The sequence below is a fragment of the Pan paniscus genome, chromosome 1 (assembly GCF_029289425.2).
Source record: "Pan paniscus chromosome 1, NHGRI_mPanPan1-v2.0_pri, whole genome shotgun sequence".
NCBI lineage: Eukaryota > Metazoa > Chordata > Mammalia > Primates > Hominidae > Pan > Pan paniscus.
The window spans coordinates 156540250-156554048 of NC_073249.2; the positions used below are offsets into that span (position 1 = coordinate 156540250).

A 13799-nucleotide genomic window follows, 5' to 3' on the forward strand; every position below is an offset into this window, starting at 1 on the left:
CGCAAATTTCTGAGCAAAAAGTTTGATTGGTCCAGTTTATCTCAAGCCAAGCCACAAGTGATGGGTGATGGCAGACCTATGAATTATCGGTCTTTAAGGTAGGTATTTGCTTCTGTGAAATTAGCTTTAGCTAGACTGACTTGGGTGAGATTTGGGGGTAGGAGAGGGAATCAGGAATACAAAGGAAGTATGTTTACTTTAGCAGGAATGTGGATAGGGCAGGCCATGATTGACATCTCTAGCAACCTTGGTGAAAATATGTCAGATACAGCCAGCTGAATTTGATCAATAAAAACTTGCGCTTTTTTTTTTCAAAGAACATTGGATTGGAACTTTAGAAAATAACTAGAATTTATTATTTACAATATACCAGATGCTTTTCCTAGTACTTTACACGTATTTACTCATTTAACTCTTAACCATGTGAGTGAAGTACTATTATTATCTCCATTTTATGGAAGAAAAACATTAGCCCCAAAACTTGCCCAGAGTAAAGTAGCCAAGTTTTAATTTCAACTTGGGAGTGCCTGGCTCTAAAATCTATTTTAATGGTGTATTGCTTTGCCCTCTTTTTCACTAAGAACCATTCAGAAAGGATATGGTCTGTATCAAAGTTGGCCAACATGCAACTTGCCAAATCTGATTGCTATTCTGGAATCCTTCCTAATTTAGCACTTTAGTAGTTAATATGGATTTACCAGGATTTGAATGTGAAATGAAGCCTATCTGCCATCTCTGTTTTAGGGTTCTAATTTTATTTTATTTTTCCACTCAAATATATTCTCACAGAGGGTATTCTAATTTTAGATAGATGTACTATTATGCTTCATCATAGGTTTATATCAGCCTGTTTTAAAATGTATTTCAGCCAGCCGTGGTGGCTCACGTCTGTAATCCTAGCACTTTGGGAGGCCAAGGCAGGCAGATCACTTAAGGCCAGGAGTTTGAGACCAGCCTGGGCACCATGGCAAGACCCTATCTCTACTAAAAATACAAAAATTAGCCGGGCATGGTGGCACATGCCTGTAATCCCAACTATTTGGGAGGCTGAGAAAGGAGAATCACTTGAACCCGGGAGGCAGAGGTTGCAGTGAGCCGAGATCATACCACAGCACTGCAGCCTGGATAACAGAGCGAGATTCCGTTTCAACAACAACAACAAATTAAAATATATTTCATAAAACATTAGTTTCTTTGCATCCATTGAAGTACAGGAGAAAAACCACATTAGTTTTATGGGATATTGAAAGGTATTTAGAAGAAAATAGAGTTTCCAGAGCAAATCAATTTGAAAAATATTAGGTAAATAAAAGTTAAAAAGTTTTCTTTGTTGTGGAACTTGTTAGAAATTTGATATGCTAATATGCATTGTAATGTTTCAAGTTGGGGCATGTGTTGGACATAGTGGTCAGAGTTCCCCACAGTTATTTGATGTTTGCTCTTTTTTACAAGTATCTTGACAGATTAGAGTTCTGTGGGATGTATTTTGGGAAACACTTGGTTAGATGATTCAGGATCTGCAAATAATGTTGGTATTTGTTGTTTCTGAATCCTTTTCAAATAGAGTAGACACAACCGATTACATACTGATCCATTAACATTTTTCCAGTTGTGCACCCTTTTTTTGCTTTTTTTCTTATGATCTTTATGTATGTGTTTGTATAATTCTCTTTTTAAAATAACTCAAACTTGAAAGTCTGTTGATATTTTTTATATTTGGTTGCACAAAAGTGAGATTGGAATATGTAGTGGAAAGTAAAACATCTACTTTATACTTAGTGTTCCTTTTTTTTGAGTCGAGTCTTGCTCTGTTGCCTAGGCTGGAGTGCAGTGGGATGATCTTGGCTGCAACCTCTGCCTCCTGAGTTCAAGCGATTCTCCCACCTCAGCCTACCTAGTAGTAGCTGGGATTACAGGCTATTTTTTGTATTGTTAGTAGAGACAGGGTTTCACCATGTTGGCCAGGCTGGTCTCAAACTCCTGACCTCAGGTGATTTACCCACCTCAGCCTCCCAAAGTGCTGAGATTACAGATCCACTGTGCGTGGCCTACTTAGTGTTCTATACATTGCTTTTATATTATGTCATTGTTCAGCCTAGATAGTCTATTCCCTTTTATCTTCTTTTAAGATACACTGTACCTTTAGTGATTTCATTTAGTAGTAGCTGGGATTACAGGTGTGTGTTACCATGCCCGGCTAATTTTTGTATTGTTAGTAGAGACGGGGTTTCACCATATTGGCTAGGCTGGTCTCGAACTCCTGACCTCAGATGATTTACCCACCTTGGCCTCCCAAAGTGCTGAGATTACAGGTGTGAGTCACTGCGCCTGGCCTACTTAGTGTTCTATACCTTGCTTTTACATTATATCATTGTTCAGCCTAGATAGTCTATTCTCTTTTATCTTCTTTTAAGATACACTGTACCTTTAGTGATTTCATTGTTGAAGGGCACGTTCTGTTTCTGTACTTGTCTATAAACACAACAAAATTTCCCAGGGCGTTCACATAATATTTTGATTGAGGTAAAGAGAATCTTTTATACTTCTACATGCTTTCCTTCTCTCACTCATCTTAACCTACTGAATAACGTTAGTTTTTCACCACAGAAGACTGATTTTTTTCTGAATTTCTGAGTCCATTGACTAATATTAGTGATGTCACGTGGGAGGTTATTGAACTGTGGATTTGGATGGAAATGAAGAATATTATACTTAATTAAGGAAGGTTTCAGGAAGTTTTACGAGATGATATAGAAAAACTAATCTTTAATTCTTATCCTTTTGGTTGAAAATATGAGAGAAAGGTTTTTCAAACCAGTTGCTGCAACTTTTAATTCATTTTCAGTCTTTTTTGGATCTGCAATTTTTTATTTTTTCTTAAAGTAACTTTAGAATTAATATGGTTTCTAACTTTAATAACTGTAGATATTCTGTTGTTTCCAACTGTCCTATTTTTCTCACTGGTTCTCTCTATATTTGATCATCTTTATAGTTCTTACTTATTAATGTGTGATTTCTTTTTTTTTTTTTTTTTTGGTTTGTTTGTTTTTTTGAGACGGAGGCTCACTCTGTCACCCAGCCTGGAGTGCAGTGGCATGATCTCCGCTCACTGCAACCTCCACCTCCCAAGTTCAAGCAATTCTCCTGCCTCAGCCTCCTGAGCAGCCGGGATTACAGGTGCATGCCACCACGTCCAGCTAAGTTTTTTATTTTTAGTAGAGACAGGGTTTTGCCATGTTGGCCAGACAGGTCTCAAACCCCGTACCTCAGGTGATCCACCCACCTTGGCCTCCCAGACTGCTGGGATTGTAGGCATGAGCCACTGTTTCCGGCCTAAATGTGTGATTTCTATTCCTCATAATTTGCGTTTTTCACAGTCCTTGCCTTGAGTTCTTCCTGGCACATTTATGCATTCTTTAAGCCTTAGTGCCTAGTTGTTAACTACCTTCTTTTCTTATTATGCATTGTTAACATTACTGAGAGAAGACATTCGATTGATCTGGTTGTTTTTTTTTTTTTTTTGAGACAGAATATCGCCCTGCCACCCAGGCTGGAGTGCAGTGGTGCGATCTCGGCTCACTGCAATCTCTGCTCCCTGGTTTCAAGTGATTCTCCTGCCTCAGCCTCCTGAGTAGCTGGGATTGCAGGTGTGTGCCACCACCCTGGCTAATTTTTGTATGTTTAGTAGAGCTGGGGTTTCACCATGTTGGTCAGGCTGGTCTCAAACTCCTGATCTCCTGATCCGCCCGCCTCAGCCTCTCAAACTGCTGGGATTATAGGCGTGAGCCACCGCGCCTGGCCACCAGTTCTTTTTTTTTAAATTATAAGACTATGTCATAGGTTATTAGCATATCTATGATTATCTGATTTTTTGTTAGTTGCTAATCTCTACTTCAGTTGAGTTGTGACTAGTGAGTGAAGGGCATCTTTTCTGCTGGGTCTGTGGCATATCAGAAACATTGTTGATATGTGTCTAGCACAATGTATAAATCTTACATGAATTCTGAGGTATTCCTTTAGCTATTGTTGTGCAACCTGCTTTTTAATATTTTTATAGTATCTTTTTTTTCTTTTTCTTTTCTTTTTTTTTGAGACAGAGTCTCATTTTGTTGCCCAGGCTGGAGTGCAGTGATGCAATCTTGGCTCATCACAACCTCCACCTCCTGGGTTCAAGTGATTCTCCTGCCTCAGCCTCATGAGTAGCTGGGACTACAGGCGTGGGCCACCATGCCCAGCTAATTTTTGTATTTTTAGTAAAGACGGGGTTTCACTATGTTGGCCAGGCTGGTCTCGAACTCGTGATCCACCTGCCTCGGCCTCCCAAAGTGCTGGGATTACAAGTGTGAGCCACTGCTCCTGGCCTATTTTTTTCTTTAATGATTTTTTTGGTTACTAATACATGCATGTTGAAACAGTTGAAATCATACAGTACATAGATACATAAAAGCATCATCTCTCTACTTTTTTTTTCTTGATGTAGTTAACATTTACAGCCTCATGGATATCCCTTCGTATCGTACTCTTTACTTACAACACAGGGACTTTGTTTGTTTTCATGGAAGTAGAATCCCTACAGATAGTAATTTGCCATATTTTTCTTTTCTTTCAAAAGTCTACCATGAAATAGCTATAGAAATTTGTAGATATCTTACATGTTTACATTCCCCTATACATGTATACATACAAACATATTTACAAAACCCAATGGTTTTTTGGGAGATGGGTCCGTTTGTTTTTATTCTTTTAAAAAAAAATTTCTTTTTATCTTGGCTATCATCCCCTCTTCTTACTAATCCCCTTCCCAATAAATATGGTAACGCATGTTAAAACCTGCTGGATATTCTTACATACATTTCTCTATGCTTATTATTATATAGAAATACTTGTGCATGTGTCTGAACATACACACTCATGTATGTAGTTTTTTACTCATTCCTTTTATTTATTTATTTATTTATTTATTTATTTATTTATTTATTTATTTATTTATTGAGTCAGAGTCTCTCTCTGTTGCCCAGGCCAGAGTGTAATGGCGCTGTCTCGGCTCACTGCAACCTCTGCCTCCAGGGTTCAAACGATTCTTCTGACTCAGCCTCTAAGTAGCTGGGATTACAGGCGTGTGCCACCACACCTGGCTACTTTGTGTATTTTTAGTAGAGATGGGGTTTCACCATGTTGGCCAGGCTGGTCTTGAACTCCCGACCTCAGGTGATCTGCCCACCTTGGCCTCCCAAAGTCCTGGGATTATAGGTGTGAGCCACTGCACCTAGGCTTACTCATTCCTTTTTAAACAATGCAATCATTATATACTTCTGTGTTGAGCAGATGAATTCTATCACTTAGCAGTACACCGTGAACATTCCTTTAAGCCTGTTGGGATGACTCTAATTGATTCCTTTTTTTGATTTATTTAATTCCTTTATCCTTCTCAATATTTTATTATAAAAAATTTAAATATACCCCCAAAATTGAAAGATTATCACAACAAACATTCAAATGCTTTCCATATAGACTCAATAATTAACATTGTTTCATATTTTATCTTTTTATGTTTTATATATATGAATTTTTTTGTTATTTGTTTGTTTTATTTGTTTGTGTTTTTGAGTCGGAGTCTCACTCAGTGGCACCATCTCAGCTCACTGCAACCTCCGCCTTCTGGGTTCAGGCAGCTCTCCTGCCTCAGCCTCCGTAGTAGCTGGGATTACAGGCCAGTTCCAACATGCCTGGCTAATTTTTTTGTATTTTAGTAGAGACAGGTTTCACCATGTTGGCCACGTTGGTCTCAAACTCCTGACCTCAGATGATCCGCCCCCCTTGGCCTCCCAAAGTGTAGGGATTACAGGCATGAGCCACTGCATCTGGCCTTTATTTATATATATTGTTGTTATACCATTTGAAAACTAAATGTAGATATCATGACATTTTACCCCCAAATACTTCAGCATGCACCTCTAAGAATACAGATATTCTCCTTCATAACCACATTATCATGATCACACCAAGGAAAATTAATGATATTGTTAAAATATCATCTTATACCCAATGCATATTGAGATTTCTCCAATTGTTCCCAGAATGTCAATTATAGGTTTTTTATACTGAAACATGACCCAGTTGAGAGTGACTCATTGCATTTGGTTGTTATGTCTCATAATCTAGAGCAATTTGCTCACCTTTTCCCCACCTTTGTGCCCAACTTTTTGAAAAGTCTTGACCAGTTAACTTGTAGAATATCCTTTCTCTCAGATTTGCCTGATCATTTTCTCTCCATGTTTCTTAACCTGTTCTTTATCCTTTGTTTTTTCTGTGAATTGAAAATCAGCTATAGAGGCTTTATTAGATTCAGGTTAAACATTTCTGGATAGAATATTTCATAGGTGATATTAGGAACTTTACATATATCACATTGGAAACACACAATATCAGATTATTTCATCATTAATTGCCACTAAGTTAGATCGTGTAAGTGATAATCTTCAAATATATCCATTGTAAAGGAACATTTTTCTGTTTGTTATTAGTAAATATTCTTGGGACAATACTTTGGTTCCATGTGAATATCCTATTCCCAGCATAAAGCTTTTTACCTAGTGGCTTTAGCATTCAATAAAGACCTTTGCCTAAACCAGTTATAACATGGGGTATTATGTTAAATTTTCTTTTATCATTTCTTCTACATTTATTAGGTAGCATTGCATTATTCTGTAAGTAAGAACTTATTGCCCACCCTTTTATTTCTTGATGTTGTTATGGGCTTATCAGTTTTTTTTTCAATGTGTTATAACTAGTTAGCCATTATTCTTTTTGATGCTAAATTTCCGAAATTTGGCTAACCATTCAAGCTGGCTTCTCTGTACTTTTGATATGACTCTAGTCTTAAAAAATGACTGTATATTATTAATGTAATGTAGATGCAACATGTCTATTATTGCCCTACTGTGGACATTCACTTTGTTTCCAGTATAATTGCCATACAAACAACATTAAAATAAACATTCATGTACATATATTCTTATATACTGTTACCAGATTGAAACACTGCTATGAAATTTCTGTATTTATTTTACATTATTGTGATAAAGTTCCCTGCTAGTATATTTATTTCTTCTATCACTAGGAATAGTGCTAAAGTAGTGCCATTTGTTCCCCACTTTAGCCAACCCACATTACACTGTCTTAACACTCTTATTTCTTTTAAAGCACTTATCATTATCTTGCATTATTTTTCTATTCTAGTTATTAATTTACATGTTATATTCCAACATAGGAATTATGCTCTTCGATAGCAATACCTTATCTAGTACCTGGTATTTAGAAATTGCATATAATGGACATTTGGTAAATATTTGCTGAATTATTGATTGAATGAATGGATGGATGGCTGTCTTTTTTTTTTTTTTTTTTTTGAGACAGAGTTTGGCTCTTGTTGCCCAGGCTGGAGTGCAATGGTGCAATCTCGGCTCACTGCAACCTCCATCTCCCGGGTTCAAGCGATTCTCCTGCCTCAGTTTCCCGAGTAGCTGGGATTATAGTCATGCGCCACCATGCTCAGCTAATTTTGTATTTTTAGTAGAGATGGGGTTTCTCCATGTTGGCTAGGCTGGTCTGGAACTCCCGACCTCAGGTGATCGGCCCACTTCAGCCTCCCAAAGTGTTGGGATTACAGGCATGAGCCACTGCGCCTAGCGTGGGCCTCAGTTTTAACTTTTTTCCTGTTAAATAAACTTTTTATTTTTTAATTTTTATTTTATTTTATTTTGAGATGGAATCTCGCTGTGTCATCTGGGCTGGAATGCAGTGACGCAATCTTGGCTCACTGCAGCCTCTGCCTCCCGGGTTCAAGCGATTCTCCTGCCTCAGCCTCCCATTTAGCTGGGACTACAGGCACGTACCACCATGCCTGGCTAATTTTTTTTATTTTTTAGTAGAGACGGGGTTTCACCATGTTAGCCAGGATGGTCTCGATCTCCTGACCTCGTGATCTGCCCGCCTTGGCCTCCCAAAGTGCTGGGATTACAGGCGTGAGCCACCGCGCCCGGCCAACTTTTTATTTTTAATTAAAGAAAAAGTTTTCTCAACCTATAGAAAGGTCTATACCTTAGACTTCTTTTGATTATTTGAAAAACTATCTAGATTTGTCGTTGTATCATAAGCCGAGTTTTGCCCTTTTTCTGAACATTTTTCCAAACCATAACAATTATAAAATTTGAAAAATAAATGTTTATTGGAAACATTACTGACTCTTATTGAAAGCACTTTTGTTTCTGAAATAAAAAATGAACTTTCTATTTGACATTATGGACACACAAATCCTCTTTTGGGTCTTACTAGCTGATAGGTATTTGCAAGTAAATCACTCTTGAAGTTCTTGGGTTATCTTTTAGAGTATGAAAACATTAAAAAAATACTCGGGAATAATTATTAGGGAACATGATACCTTCTTTGCAGAGAGATCCAATTTATTTTTAGGCAGTAGAATGGATACTTTTATTTCATCTATTTATGTTAATTTGGTATATTAAACTTTTATATATTTATATTTAGAGATTCTAAAAATTGCATGATGTTTGATATTATTACTACTTTATATTGCAGAATGTGCCCATTTACTTTTGGCTCACAATGCTCCAGTCAAGGTGAAAAATGCTCAGGGATGGAGCCCTCTGGCGGAAGCCATCAGCTATGGAGATAGACAGATGAGTAAGCAATATGAATTACTGTTGTTGATATATCTTCTAAAAATATGAAGTGACGCATTTGAAATATTCTTCATTCATTGTAACTTGCCATAATATGAACTTTTGCAATTATGTATAAACTTACATGTGAATTATTCATGACTTAGGAACTTGAACATTGAGTGGAACACAGAAAGAATTGAAGAATCATGTTTAAAATTATGAATTTTTTTTTCTTTTGCAGCATTCTACCTTACTGATGTTCTCTGATTCTTTTTTTATTCATCCATAATACAGGACTTTAAAAAAAAAATTGATACCTGACTGTCCTTTTTGGCAACTGCTTAATTATATAGGCCATTATTGGAACTAAAAATAACCATAGTGTTACAATAGTTATCTGCTTTAGTTGGTAGGTATAGATTTTGCTGGAAGCAAGGAAGAAGACTGTCTCTATTTTGTTTTAGTCATTAAAAGAGTATTTCCAAAACATGTCATATTCTTTTTGATAATACGCTGAATGTTGAGTTATTCCACTCTCCCTCCTCCTACCCATAATTTTTTTCAACTTCACATACAGATCTTATTTTTGTCAAGTATATCTCAATAGTGGAAAATTGTACAAAACTTAATCTGGATGAATGGGAATATTATCTTGCTGATAATATTATCTTTATATTTTTAGGCTGAAAATGATCAATTAAATCTAACTTTGTGGAAGGAAATAAAAAACGTTGGCAGTTTTATTAAAGAAATGCATAATGTGGAACTCTCCTAGGTGTTACATAGATTCAGTCTTATTTTGATGCTACATTTTGGGCTCTTCTGGGTGCTTTCTTAAGATTTGGCAGGCTGGGCACGGTGGCTCACGCCTGTAATCCCGGCACTTTGGGAGGCCGAGGCGGGTGGATCACCTGAGGTCAGGAGTTCACCACCAGCCTGGCCAATGTGGTGAAACCCCGTCTCTATTAAAAATACAAAAAAATTGCCAGGCATGGTGGTGGGCGCCTGTAATCTCAGCTACTCGGGAGGCTGAGGCACAAGAATCGCCTGAGCCTGGGAGGCGGAGGTTGCAGTGAGCCGAGATCGCACCATTGCACTCCAGCCCGGGCGACAAGAGCAAGACTTTGTCTCAAAAAAAAAAAAAAATTATTTAGCTGTATATTGTACCGCACATACATTTTTGTGGACTTCCTGAACTTTATAAACAAAAAAAAATTTTTTTTTTGAGAGGGAGTCTCGCCCTGTCACCCAGGCTGGATGGAATGCAATGGCACAATCTTGGCTCACTGCAACCTCTGCCTCCTGCATTCAAGGGGTTCTCCTGCCTCAGCCTCCCAGGTAGCTGGGATCACAGGTGCCTGCCACCATGCCTGGCTAATTTTTGTATTTTTAGCAGAGACGGGGTTTCACCATGTTGGTCAGGCTGGTCTTAAACTCCTGACCTCGTGATCCGCCCGCCTCAGCCTCCCAAAGTGCTAGGATTACAGGCATGAGCCACCGTGCTCAGCCTATAAACAACTTTTAATGGTGAAGTTATATTTGGGTCTAAGATTTACTGAGATAAAATTGTAATATTTTAACAACTAAAGTGAGTGTATTTTTTTTTTATTTGTTATACACTGACAGTTGTCCTTTCTGGACAAATATCAGGAGACCCTCATGAGAGCAAGAAACAATACTAATCCTAGAATTATTTCAAGGAAAAGATAAAAAATGTGCAAACCCAAAAGAAACTGATAATAAGAGTTGCAACAACTGGTCTGAGGAAACTTCCTCTGATTTTTCTAACTAATTAACAGAATGGAGAGGAAACAAGATTGTCTTCTGGGTTTCTGTCTAGTGTGACTTTTGTGACTTTCAATTATTCTTTTTTTTTTTTGAGACGGAGTTCCACCCTTGTTGCCCAGGCTGGAGTGCAATGGCACAATCTAGGCTTACCTGCAACCTCTGCCTCCCGGGTTGAAGCAATTCTCCTGCCCCAGCCTCCCAAGTAGCTGGGATTACAGGCATACATCACCATGCCCGGCTAATCTTGTAGTTTTAGTATAGTTGGGGTTTCTCCACGTTGGTCAAGCTGGTTTTGAACTCCTGACGTCAGGTGATCCACCAGCCTCGGCCTCCCAAAATGCTGGGGTTACAGGTGTGAGCCACTGCGCCCGGCCTCAAGGATTCTTTACTCAGAGTCAGTATTTACTGAGTCCTTACTATAAAGCATGTGTGTGTATTAAGATGTGGAGAATAAAAGACCTGGTCTCTTCTGTTTAAGAATTCATAATTATTGGGAAGGCCAATAAACAAAATTTTCATGGAAAATTAGTTAAAGGATATTTAACAATCAATTTAAAGGTAAAAGATTGAGGCTCAGATAGTTGAGGCCTGTTCTTAAAGTGATTTTCTTATGTAGAGTGATATCTTAGCCATTCTAAATAATATCCCATTGTCCATTATTATGTAATTATATAACCATAATTGCTCGGTGCTTATATTTTCATTACTTTCCATCACATGAAACAAATACTTAACTGCTAACTTAAAGGATAATTAATTGAATATCTCTTACGGTTTATTAGAAATATTAATATAAATGTATAATGGTGTTAAACATATGTCTGTACTTATTTTTATTTATTTATTTTTTTGAGACCGAGTTCAAGCGGTTCTCCTGAGTAGCTGGGACTACAGGCACCTGCCACAGTGCCCAATTAATTTTTGTATTTTTAGTAGAGATGGGGTTTCACCATGTTGGCCAGGCTGGTCTCGAACTCCTGACCTCAGGTAATCTACTTGCCTCGGCCTCCCAAAGTGCTGGGATTACAGGCGTGAGCCACCATGCCCGGCTATGTCTGTACTTTGAAATTATCTTAAGCACTGTGATTTAAATTTTTGATTTTTTGGCTTGTGTTACATTAACATTTTATGTTTTTTGAAAAATCAGAGATAATCTAATATTATTAATTACTGGCAAAAACTTTGTGACCTATTTTTGTGTCCATTTTTTCTGATTTCTGATAATTTTGCTAACATTCCTGTACCACAAAACAGACAATGCAAACTACTTGTCAGAGACTGTTTAGAATCATTTCACTAATTAATAATAAAATTTCAAGATTATGTTGCTTTTCTGCCTTACAGTGGTTACCTGGTAAACAGTGATCAGCCCAGACCAGTATGAGATAGAGATATGGATACAACTAAAAAGCCTTTTTTTCCCACAATTTATCCCTCACCCATGATTCCTAGCTTTCTCTGATCTAGACAGCTCTGGTTTCTTTATGCACTCTGGGATCTAGTTGTCTTTTCTCTCTCCAGAAGTTGCTCACAGTTTGTGCAGACTTATGTCATGGTATACTTATGTTATGGTAGTTTTGGGAATTCTGTCGGCCTTTGTCTTATTTTTGTGGCACATCAAAGGTGTTAATGTGGAGGAAGAGACAGCAGTTCGTATTGGTTTGCCATCTTACATTGAACTAGAAGTCTTCATTTAGCCTTCAATTTTAAATTTCTTTTTGAGAGAAGGCTTTCCTCAACTTCTAGAGTAGGTTAAGTTCTTCTTGTACATTTTCAAAGTGGTTTAGTCTTTTCCTTTGCAATATGTTGCATACTTCTAATTAATTTTTCAGTATGTGTTCCCTACTCTGTGTATCTTGATAATATAAGCTTTGTGAGACTTCAAGTCATGCATATGTTGTCTTATTCACCCCTTTATCTCTGGTACAATATTTGTTCAATGAATTAATGAAGAGATGAATAAAAACTGCAAAGAAAATTCGAGACTGTGTATCAAGAATCAAAATTTTTCTTAAAAGTATTATATTAGATGCCAGTAACCCCAGCGCTTTGGGAGGCCAAAGCAGGCAGATTGCTTGAGCCTGGGAAACATAGGGGGACCCCAACACTACAAAAAGTACAAAAATTAGCTGGTGTGGTAGTGTGTGCTTGTAGTCCCAGCTACGCAGGAGCCTGAGGTGGGAGGATTGCTTGACCCTGGGAGGTGGAGGTAGCAGTGAGCTGAGATCACGCCAGTGCACTCCAACCTGGGTGACAGAGTGAGACCCTGTCTAAAAAAAAAAAAGAAAAAAGTAAAGTATTATAGTAGGACTTTTATTTATCACAACTCTCCTGAGTTTTCAAAACTTTGTTTTTTCTTATAAGAAAATGATGACATTCATCGTAGAAAATTAGGAATTATAGGGAAAAGAAAAGAAAATAATATCACTCAAAGATAACCACTGTTGGGTCAGGTGTGGTGGGGCATGCCTATAATCCCAGCACTTTGGGAGGCCGAGACAGGTGGGTTGCTTGAGCCTGGGAGTTCAAGACCAGCCTAAGCAGCATGGCAAAAACCTGTCTCTACAAAAAAATACAAAAATTAGCCAGGCATGGTGATGTGCGTATGTGGCCCCAGCTACTTGGGAGCTCAGATGGGAGGATCCACTTGAGCCTGGGAGGCTGAGGCTGTGGTGAGCTGACATTGTGCCACTGCACTCCAGCCTGGAGCCTGGGACAAAGTGAGACCCTGTCTCAAGAGAAAAAAAAAAGACAACCACTGTTAATATTTTGTTATATTTTAGTTTCGTCTTCTGGTCATATTATTCTCTACATAAAATTCTTTAAAACCTCCTGTTCTGAGGACAAAGACCAAAATTGCTAACTTTGTTTATAAAGTCCAGTATGATACTATCACTTCCTTGTCTCCTTCCTCATCTTGTTCTTTCCGTCTGGCTTTCTATGTGTCAGCTCTGCTGGCTTTTTGGTTTCTCATACTCCTCATACTTATATATCCCCCCTTTTTGTCACAGCTCCTTAAGATTCTTCAGATCTCAGCTCAAGTACAAGGAAGTTTTCTCTGCTCATATATTGTGTCAGAACTCTGCCCATTCCCTTTAGGCAGAGTGTATGAGGCCAGGAATTGTCTATTTGTGTTCTGAATACCTACTAGATGTGTCAGAAACATAGTCAAGATGTGCCATTAACTTTGATATTGAGGAAGTCATCCTACTTAAGGGAGAGAGACCAGTGAATATTCTGTGGCATTCTGAAGTATTTACAAAGTCCTGGGGGAAACAGATGAGTGGAAAAGTTATTCAGGTTCTTAGCAAGGTGTTTGGTTATTAA

The 13799-nt window shown here is 37.9% G+C and overlaps 1 protein-coding gene across 4 annotated transcripts in view; it reads left to right on the top strand.

Moving 5' to 3' along the window:
- ANKRD13C (ankyrin repeat domain 13C) overlaps positions 1–13799 on the top strand; it is a 94381-nt gene that overhangs the window by 21330 nt on the left and 59252 nt on the right. For all 4 annotated transcript variants that reach the window (XM_008956041.4, XM_003830607.5, XM_063607314.1 and 1 more), the window contains one exon: positions 8599–8703. In XM_008956041.4, coding sequence (XP_008954289.1) covers positions 8599–8703 — 105 coding nt within the window. The remainder of the gene's footprint in view (positions 1–8598; positions 8704–13799) is intronic.